The sequence below is a fragment of the Myotis davidii genome, unplaced genomic scaffold (genome assembly GCF_000327345.1).
Source record: "Myotis davidii unplaced genomic scaffold, ASM32734v1 scaffold233, whole genome shotgun sequence".
NCBI lineage: Eukaryota > Metazoa > Chordata > Mammalia > Chiroptera > Vespertilionidae > Myotis > Myotis davidii.
Genome location: NW_006285917.1, coordinates 2,126,876 through 2,137,796, shown reverse-complemented (window position 1 = coordinate 2,137,796; position 10,921 = coordinate 2,126,876). Strand labels below are relative to the sequence as shown.

At 47.5% G+C, this 10,921-nt stretch overlaps 1 protein-coding gene across 1 annotated transcript in view; it reads left to right on the top strand.

Moving 5' to 3' along the window:
- Positions 1–5,295, top strand: part of LOC102755900 (keratin, type II cuticular Hb6) — a 41,748-nt gene extending 36,453 nt beyond the window's left edge. The window contains exons 5-9 of the mRNA XM_006757107.1: positions 49–213; positions 451–576; positions 3,126–3,346; positions 4,445–4,476; positions 5,144–5,295. Of these exons, the coding sequence (XP_006757170.1) occupies positions 49–213; positions 451–576; positions 3,126–3,346; positions 4,445–4,476; positions 5,144–5,295 (696 nt within the window). The remainder of the gene's footprint in view (positions 1–48; positions 214–450; positions 577–3,125; positions 3,347–4,444; positions 4,477–5,143) is intronic.
- Positions 5,296–10,921: the final 5,626 nt, after the last annotated feature.

The window sequence follows — 10,921 nt, the reverse complement described above, 5'->3', positions numbered from 1 at the left end:
ATGGGAAGGGGATTTGGAGCTGAGGGCCCTGTCTATTGTCTCCTACAGGAAATCTATGTCCTTCAGTCACAAATCTCTGATACTTCGGTGGTGGTCAAGATGGACAACAGTAGGGAACTCAACATGGACTCGGTTGTGGCCGAGATCAAGGCTCAGTATGACGACGTGGCCAACCGCAGCCGGGCCGAGGCCGAGTCCTGGTACCAAAGCAAGGTAAACCGGAGGACTGGGCTGCCCTACAAACCATGACCCTGGAGCTTCTCTGGGAAATGCACCCAGGCACTCAGAGGGGCTGTAGCTGTGGTTCCAGGTTCAGAGCTGGGAAGGAGGTGGGCTGTTGCAGAAGACTAGGCTAGCTGATCTGGGCTGGGTGGGATCAGTGACCTTCCAGCACACCCTCCAGCTACCTAGTGATTGGTAGTTTCCACGTGTTTGTCTCCTGACCCAAAGTGTGAAGAGATGAAAGCCACAGTGACCCAGCAGGGCGAGAACCTCCGCAGAACCAAGGATGAGCTCAATGACCTGAACCGCATGATCCAGAGGCTAACAGCAGAGGTGGAGAATGCCAAGCAGCAGGTGGGAGACACTGAGAACTCAGCACACCTGCCGCTTCTGACCTGCTTTCTGCTTTCCTTCTACCTCGAGGGGCTCCTGCTATCTTTGGAGAGGCTTGTATTTTAACCACCTGCATCTGAAGGACTCAGTGCACAAAACATTGTAGGAAGAGGATTGGTCTATCCATTTAAAAAAGCTTTTTTTTATTGATTTCAGAGAGGAAGGGAGAGGGAGAGAGATAGAAACATCAATGATGGGAGAGATCATTAATCGGCTGCCTCCTGTATGCCTCCCACTGGGGACTAAGCCCTCAATCCCTGCTAATTGGAATTTAAATTTTCACTTCTCTGGTTAACTAGTGACATTGAATGTCTCCTCATACACTTACTAATCATTTATAATTCTCCTGCTAAGAATTGTCTATTCATATCATCTACCCATTTTTCTATTGAAACTTCTGTCTTCTTGGCGATTTGCATTATTCTTTTGCCCATTCTCTCCAGATTGTAACCCTTAATCAGTTACACATGCCTCAATTAGTCTTCTCTCAATCTGTCACGTGTCTGCTTGCTTTGTTCTGGTGTCCTTTACTGAAAAAAAAAAATCTTTAACTTGAATGTGACCAAATCCATCACCTCTTACCTTATGGGTTATACTTATGAAAGTTTGAGGTCATAGATGTATCCTCTTACGTTTTGTCCTCTGCTGGTTGTATAGTTTTACCCCTCACAGTTAGGTCTTTAATCCATCTGGACTTTATTTTTTGTATATACAGGAAGTAGGGTTTTAATTAAAATTATCTACATACACTGTAGCAATAAACTATATCACGTAATCTATTCTTTACCCACGGGCTTGTGCTACCACCTCTATCATAACGCTGAGTTCCCGCATATACCTGGCTCAGTTCCGGTCCTCACCCTTTTGTAGGCTGTTCTCATCCTCTGTGTAAGATGTATCACAAGTAATTTGTTACTCTTAATAGTTGAAGTAATAAAATATGGGAATGGTTTACTTTTCGGAAGTGAAACTAGAGAAGAATACTTGCATTCTGATATACTTTTAAAAATATTTATTTTATTGTGGTATGAACAGCATGAGATCGACCCTTTTAAAAAATATGTAAGTGTATAACATACTGTCATTGACTAAGGTAGGTTGTTGTACCGTGGATCTCCAGAGCTTACTCATCCTGCTTAACTGAAATTTTATGTCTGAGCATTAGTGACTCCTCATTCTCCCACCCCTCCCCAGCCCTGGCAACTACCATTCACTCTTTGATTCTGAATTTGACTATTTTAGATACTTCATAAACTAGTAAGTGGAACAATGCAGTGTTTGTCTTTCTGTGTCTGGCTTGTTATACTTAGCACAATGTCCTCAAGTTTCATCCATCTTGCTGCATATTGCAGGATTTCCCCCCCCCCTTTTTTTTTAAAAAATAAAGGCTAAATGGCATCTACTTTATGTACGTACCTTATTTTCTTTATCGATTCATCTCTCCATGGACAAGTGGGTTGTCGTCACATCTTGGCTATTGTGAATAGTGCTGTGATGAACACGGAGTGCTAATAACTCTTTGAGATCCTGATTTTAATTCTTTTGGGTATATACCCAGAAGTGGAATTGCTGGATCATATGGTAGCTCTATTTTTAATTTATTGAGGAACCTCCATACTATTTTCATAGCAGCTGCACAATTTTGCATTCCCACTAATGGTGTGCAAAGGGTTCCAGTTTCTCCACATCCTCAATAACACTTGTCTTGTTTTTTTAAATAATAGCCATCCTGACAGGTGTGAAGTGATCCTCATAGTTTGATTTGCATTTCTATGATGATAAGTGGTTTTTTTTGTTGTTGTTTTTGGTTTGTTTTTTATATACCTGAGGGCCATTTGTGTTTTCTTTGGAGAAATGTCTATTCATGTCCTTAACCCATTTTTACAACTGGGTAATTAGGTTGATTTGTTGTTTTTCTGAGTGGTGAGTTGTAGGAGTTCCTTCTGCTTTCTTAGGAGGGTAGAGGAAGAAGCTGTAGTTAGTGTGCTGGGCATTGTAAATGGGAACTTCTTTCAGCATGCTCATCTCAAAGAATGAGACCTGCACAGTGGTCTCTCAAAACCTGGGGTTGGCACTAACTAATTGGGTAGCTTAGGGCAAGTCACAGCCTCTCTGAATCTCATAATGAGTTCCTGCATAATGGAATAGCAAGGCCCATTCTGACAAGCTGACAGAGTAACTAAAGGTCAAATAAGATAACAACTGTGAAAGCACCTTGTAAACTAATGACAGTAAATGAATATAAGATAATATTACTAATTATCAGTCCTATTTTAGTGCTAACATTTCCTCCCTCTAATGGCTCTCCATGGATTTGAGTTTTACAATAAAGTGGTACAAAAATAAAGGAAGAAAGCTCTAAATGGCTATTATTTCCCTTCCTGGCTAATTAAAAATTTGTCCATTTTGAATGGAGGCAAAATAGGATGACCAAGGTGTGGGAGACCCACCAGGGTCCCCCCCACAGCCTGCACCTTTCTCAAACTCTTTCACTCCTTTCCTTCCCCCAGCGCCGCAAGCTGGAGGCTGCTGTGGCCCAGGTGGAGCAGCAGGGCGATGTGGCTGTCAATGATGCCCGCTGCAAGCTGGCTGAGCTGGAGGCCGCCCTGCAGAAGGCCAAGCAGGACATGGCCTGCCTGCTCAAGGAGTACCAGGAGGTGATGAACTCCAAGCTGGGCCTGGATGTGGAGATCGCCACTTATCGCAAACTGCTGGAAGGGGAGGAGAGCCGGTGAGTATGGGCTCGGGGTCACTTCACATCTCCACTTAGGCTGGGAGAGTGCCTCACTAGACTACAATCCTCCAGGCTGCTCAAACAGGGAAATACTCTAGAGATCATGGGGTCCAGACACTTCCCCATTTTAAACATAGAGAAACTGAGGCCCAAAGAGGGGAAAGGGCTGGTCCAAGACCACAGCTACTTAGTGGTTAAGCTAAAATGGTACCAGGCTGTGCTGACTTTGAACCAAGAACTGGGGGCAGGTGAAGTCTGCTTTACACCTGGGATGGTGCATGGGCCTCTAGCCTTGAGGTAATCACATCATTACTGCCTCCTAGCTGGGTCCACTGGAAGGAGGAACAGGCTGCACTGGGGAGGAGAGTATACAAGGTTAAGATCACAGGCTGTGAGCCAGATCTCCTGGGTTCAAATCCTAGCTCTAACACTTACTAGCTATGAACCCCCAGGCCTCATCTGTAAAACAGGTAATCATAAAACCCACCACTTAAGGCTGTTGCATGGATTGAGGTAATGGAACATAGTAAGCACAAGTAGTGCTAGTTATTAGAATAAGAATATCTCTATCCAGGGTAGCCAGGCAGGGCTGCACCCCCACAGAGGCTCCTTATTAACATGGTCATTGTTAGAAATCTGACATGAGTGGCACCCAAGGCTGCTGGCCACGCTGCTGGATTTGGATTTGCACCGTGCTTGATCCAGCAGGTAAACTTTTCTGTCCGTTTCCTCAGGACTTTAGGTGAAGCCACTAGAGCTACCTCCTCCTTTGCACTGTTAACACAACCCATTCACCAGCATTCTGTGGAGCACTTGGCATTTGCAGTGACACTTTCATTACGATAGTAATCATTAATGTATTAGGTGTTAATAACTCAATCATATTATGAATAATGTGCTGCTTCCCAACACACAAGATTTTAAAAGGTGGTTTAGTGTATTCTTTGCATATTGAGGCCATTGACCTTTTAATAGACTGGTGCTGTCTGCAGTGGGTGGGCAGATGCCCCCAGCCCCTGCTTCAGGATGGATAATAGGTCTGCTGCAAGGGCAGGGAGCTCAGTTCTAATTCTCACTCTCTCCTCTCCCCTGCAGGCTGTGTGAAGGCATGAGCTCAGTCAACATCTGTAAGTTGGGGTTGTGTGTGGGCATGGTTCTTTTGGGTGTCAATAGTCTTAATATTAGGTTGCACCTAAATAGTGACCGAACCTCTGTCTGTGGGGCACAGGGAACGGTGGTAGTGGCTAAGGTCTCTGGGATCTGGACAAATTGATGGTCCAAAATATTTGAACCATACATGGATCCATCTGGAACATATGTTTGGTTCTACAAAAATAGCCTAAGTCTTGCAATTAAACACAGAATACTTTTCAAGTGGTACAATGTTTTAATAAGAAGAAACACTAGATGTCTATTCGATCATTTGGAACCACTACAGGCAATTCTCAAATCTTTCTGTTTAATAATCCAATGTGTACACAGAACCTAGTCTACGTGTCTATCTGTTCTCCTCATCTTTCCAACAACCATCTTTCTAGATGATTCCTCCACTGTGATCCATCAGATTTTGCTCAAAAATTGAATAAACACATCTCAACATTAGTTTGGTTCAAATAGAGTTAGGTGTCCAATTTGCTAACCCAGTTCCTTCAAGAAGCAAATGGCAGCGGGTTTAAAAGATTCATGTTGCTGGTCCCTTGGAGTGTGAAGAGAGTTAATTATTGGTTCAAAAAAATTTTGGGGTCACACCATTTCTGGGATAACAGAATTCTGACCTGGTGTCTCCATTCACAGGTGTGAGCCGTTCCCAGGGCGGTGTGGTCTGCGGAGACCTCAATGCCACCCTCCCTCAAGGCCTGGGGGGCATGACCCTCAGCAGCAGCGCCCTCTGCCCGCCTTCTGTAACAGGGGCATGTTCCAGCGCCAGATCTGTGCGGTTTGCATAGCTGGGGGTGGAGGCTGGGACTTTGGATGGACTAGGTCTGATAGGGGCAAGTGTGGGGAGCAGGAGGAGGAAATCTTTTTTCTCTCTGGCCCAAATGTCAGTTTGGTGATTTCCCCTGACTGGGAACCCAGACTAACTCTCCAGTTTCTTTCCTATCAGAGTTGAGATTTACTCTGAGTGCAAATCCTGGGTTTGGCATTATTACCATTTCCATTGATTCCTTCCTCCTTGTGGTCCAGGAAAGGGACTTATAGGCTTTTTGATATATACTGCTTAGTCACCCCCCCCCACCCCACTCCACTATCCCACCCCAACTAACTTCAGGTTAGCAGACATCTCCTAAGTACTGACCATGTGCCAGGCCCTCTGGGAAGGGAGCCAGGTAGAGGGATGGCAGTGTGTGGGCAGCCACTGGGCTTTGCCCTTAATAAGGGACTGGTCATGTCTCCTCAGTGTTGAGGGGTCCATGGGGGGAGAGCAACTGGGGCTCTGGGAGACCCTCACTTGATCTGAGAGATTGTATGTTCCCAGAGTGTCCTCCAACTATTCATATGTCAGGATGGAAAGATGGGCTGAGGCTAATTGGCTGAGATTTTTATTGTTGGTGGTTTGGATTTTATTGTATTTGGGTGATTCATGATATGGTTCCTTCTGTCTTTTAATGCGTGTGATTAAACGTGGAAAGCTAAATGCTTTCTGCTAGCAACCACGTTAATTCTTTCTTCTTACTCTCCTCCCCTCCCCACATTCCAGATTGTTTTCGTGTTTCTTCAAGTGTGGTCCTCAGACCACAACCTATATCAGGGTCTGAGGGCGGGGGGGGGGGAGGCAGAGATGAGCCCAGAACTCTGAATTAAACATGCTCCCAGGTGACTCCTGTAAGAACCAAAGTTGAGAACTGCTGGTTCATGTGGGCCGAGGGAATAGAGGTCAGGTCATTCTGACTGTGGAGGTGACTTTCCTCCAGGTTCTCACAGGGTCAGGCTTGTCTCTGCATTTCTCTTCTGCCAGCCAGGCTAGGACAGCAGGCTGGGCGTGGTGGAGATAAAGGTAGAAAAGGGGAGAGATGGGAGCTTGTTCACAGCAGCCGCTAAACACCTCACGTATGTCATTCAATCGTTGTCACAGCAGCCGTATTATTATCTTCATTTTACAGATAAGAAAATTAAGGCCCAAAGGAGTTAAGTAGCTTTACTAAGGTCACACAGGTAGGCCAGGATGCAAGCAGAGGTCTAGATAATGCCAAAGTTTCCCAAGACTTTCCATTATCTTACCTAATTTTTCCCACAGGCTAACCTCTTGGCACATCAGAATGCTCCTGGACAGGAAGGAGGTTCTAACGGATCCTGCCTTACTAATCTGACATTGCAGAGATAAGAGATGGAAGGTGACATAAAGGAACTTCCTGGAAGCATTTTTAGGAACATCTCCCCATAGCCTCTGCTCTCCAAGAATCTCAGACAGGTCTTATTATGGCATGCTTAATACAGGCCGCCTATGTGGGAACCCAGAATTAAAACTCAGACTTCTGGTTGGAGGGCATTTCCCCCAGTGGCCTGGATGGGGGCATTGATTGGGGAAACTCAGTCTCTGACCTATTCCTGAAATGACAGTCCCTAAGAGGTGTCACCTGGGAAAGTCTGTTTAGAGTCCCTTCTGATGCAAGGGTGTCCCTCCAGATGTGATGAGGTGGAGAGAGGGGTTTCTAAGGGGCAAGTTTATTTCACTTGTTTTATAGGAAAAATTCTACTTCTCCCAGCTTATTTGATTTGGGATTAAAAAACAAGATTAAAAAATGACCTGAATGGGTACAAGATATTTTGCCATAAGTATATATAATTGATCTCAAGACATGGAGAAACCTTTGAGCTGTTCTCCCTGGCAATGCAGTTCTTCTGATGCCTCCTGAATGTGTCCCCAGGGAGCACATTGGTCCTTTGGACCTTGGGATGACCAAGATTTCTCTTAGGATAGTGGTCCCCTAGTCTCTGCTTCCTAGACTCAGAGGGTCTGCACTCTGGGCACATCATGGTCTGGATCCCACCAAGGGGTAAATCAGGTTCAAAGGGCTTTCAGGTCTTCTGTGAGGAGGGAAATGCATCCCACCAGGCACCTGCTGCCCCAGGGAGGGATTGTGGGAAGCACAGGGGAGGAGGTGCCTTTTCTTTTGATGGTGCTGGGGAAGGATGTGTATATACATATGTGTGCCTCTGCTGTTTCCTCCAGTTTTTAATGCAAAAGCTCGTCCTCTGAGTGCTGCCTCCACCTCTCTCCATCCTCTGGCTACTTACCTCCCACCATCATTGTGCAATAGCACCAAGGGAACAAGAGCGGGCTTGTTGCGGGGGAGGGGGGGTCCCTTTGTTTTCGAACAAAGCAGAAATAGGCGGGGATTTCGGGGGGGTGGGCAGGAAAGTGGTGTGAGGCAGTTGTGGGCTAACCCTCTCCCACTGCAGGCCCTCCACACAAAGAGGGCAGAATTTGGTGCTGGTGTCTTCATTGCTCTAATTTTCAGTGAACAGAACACTCAATTCTGTCTCCTCTAATGTCCACATTCCTGAGAGTGGCTGTGGTGTGATGCGGGGAATTCCCAGCTGGTCATTTCCTGTGCACATGTGCATTGCAAAGCAATTTCCTTGATCTGTGGTTAATTTGAGTTTCTCACTGTGCTTGGCTCCGGTGAGTAATGACACCAATCTGTGCTTCCTGAGATCCCAAAGATTGAAGCAGGGGAAGTTGGAGGCACTGGGGCTGGGGGCCGGAGCCAGTTGAGAGTAAGTGTTGGTGACAGCGGTCCAAAGTGGAGGCAACTTGAGACTTGGCTAGGAGTGCTGGTTGCCTCAGAGTTTGACTCCAAAGCAAGCCCAAACCTCCCCAAGTTTTTGAAAGAACTGTACTGCATACCTCTTCATGTTTTGGGGACCCTGTGTACTGTTGGGGGCAAACGGAATATTTGAAATAAAGTAGAAAACAGACAGAAGATCTGATTTTCTTTGACGGAGGTCTTAGCTTGGTCTGTGGAGTTTCACAGGAAAGGGGAGCCCAGGAAAGAGCACCGGAATCACCCACATGGGACCATCTTTATCATTTAGGCCACCTGCTCTTCTGACTTCCCTGAACTCCTGATTCCAGACCACTTGGCCTCTCCTTTAAATTTGTTTTCTTCTAATAAAACTTTAGTTCGTATTACCCTTGAATTGCACCCTTTGCTTTCCACGGGGAATGGCTCTTTTATCAGGAGAGACTGGGGGAGCCCCGAATTCTTGAACCAGAGGAGTTTGCTCTGCATTTTTCTGTTGGCTGCAAGGAGGGCTGTGGGAGAAGTTCCATCTTCGAACCAATGGTGCCTCTGGCTGACGATCTGATCGGTGGACTGGTCTTTGCACACAAAGCATGGAAACTTATTAAAAGCTTATTACTATCTCTAAGCTCCTGGCTGTTCAGCTTTTTAAAACATGGTGCCATATCTGGGGGTGTGCATTTGGCATTTTAGTTATTCTTGGCCAGACCCATGGTACATCAAGGTGTTTTCCCCAATCACAGACTTACGCCAGCACCCAGGACCACAGAAGGTGACAGGGCTGGAAAGGGGCCCCAGGTCCACAGGCTGATGGCCAGCGCATGGAGGCCACTTCTTGCCAAAGGTGTCCCTCAGACATGGCAGAGTTAATGTTCAAATTTTGATCTCCTGACTTCTCAGCCCCTGAGATTTACCATTTCCTGTGGATGAATGAGATGCCCCAAACTGAACGTTGGCCTCTTGTGACTATGACCATGACCTCAGGGCCCAGACAGGTGGGAGAAAGGAGGGAAACAGGTGTCAGTTGAGCACCCGGAAGAGGCCACTGCCTCCTGTGAAGTTGCAACCCTTTGGGCCTGAAGTGAGGATTCATAAAGATGACTTAACTTCTCCGAAGGAAAGGCTGGGGGATGGGGCAGCAGAGGGGGGCTGGCAGGTGAACACCTGTGTGGAATAGTGTCTTGGACCCACCTCCAATGGATAAATGGAGATGAATCCAAGAGAGTTGTTGTCTACAACTCCTGTTCTACCAGCTGCCTGCGTTCATCCAACCACCCCAGGCCTGACATGGCCCGGAGCCACATCTTAGGACAAGTTGGGTGTCAGAGCCAGGAGGAGACACCTCCTGCCCTCAAGGAACTTCCAGCTTGATTCAGGCTCCAGGCACATCCAATGACATCCTGGCTCCAAGCCACAAAGACAAAAACCAGAGATCCTCAGGGTTTTGGACACTGTGGTTCAGGGGGAGGGGGATGTGTGCGTGTGAAAGGGGGGGTGGGGAGGGGAAGTACAGAGAGCAATGAGCAACGGCAAATGGGAGGAGGGGTGTGGGGTGGCCTATGTGTCCATGTGGGACAGTCCTTGGCGGCCTCAGAGGGTAGATCTGTCTCCATTAGGTGGAGCCCTCATCTAGGAAGATCAGCACTGGGTGAGCTGAGAAGCAGGTGGAAAAAGAGGAGATGGAGGGAGCCTGTGTTTGGCATAAGGAGCCCACAGGTGGGCTGGGAACTGGTTTGAACCAGGTGGGTGGGGGTGAGAGTGATGAGGTTGGGATAGGACTGGCTGCTGGGGGTATGTGGGGTATGGTCAAGAAGAAAGAGGTCATGGGGGGAGCTGGAGCTGTGGTCCAGACCGTGGAGTACTGAGTTGGAATCAGGCTATGGAGGAAGAGGCAGAATCACTGCGGAATTGGGGAAACGCTGCATGGGTGGGGGTGGGGCTGGAAAGGTTTGGCCAGCAGGAGATGGGGAAGAGGGAGCTGAGAGTCGGAATGCTGGAGGGGGCGCACACTGTGTTCACAAGATCACATATCCTTGCATCGCAGCAGCATTTATTGAAACACCGATTGAGATAACCCAGAAGGCAAGCCACCCATAAACAGTCGTAACAAGCCAGGGACCCAGGAAGTGGCCTAACCTTCTCCATCCCACCTGCTGCGAGTTGGACAGACCCCTCCTGCGTGGGCAGAGGGAGATCTGGAGCAACTGTGGAGTTTTCTTTGAAATGTATAAAGTGCATTCAATAGCAATACCTGTCCACAGTCAAAAGGATTTCCCTCCCCTTAATGGGCCTCTCAATGGGAGGTCACTGTGAGGAGTCTGGCTGGAACAGGTTAACTCAGGAAGGCAGTCAGTCAGAGAGACTATCAAAACACACAAAAATGACCACGGGGCAGGAGCTCCCTGCAGAAACTTTCCCAACCAGCAGAGAGAGCTGCGGGGTGTGTTGGAGGGTGGGGGGACTTCCTCTCTGATTCTCACGTTGTTGGAGACCTGAGGATGGTTAGGCTCTTTCTTGTTCCAGGGGAAGGCCAAGTCCCCATGATGTGCAGCCACCCAGGTGACTGGTAATGTCCCAGGGAGCTTGGTGAACAGTGCAAATTGGCCGCGGGTATTTCTGAGTTAAATTGGACTTTGGTGAAAGGCTGGGAATGACTCTCTAACCGAAGCCAAGAGGAGAACCAGGAAACAACTCCCTAAAAAGAGAAGGTGGCGGAGCGGCCCCAGGGTCTGTCCCTCTGAAGGAACATGTGGAAGATTCCAGAAGCAAGCACACATTTCCATTCACACACCCTTTGTGCACATATGGACGCAGGTGGCCCCAGACT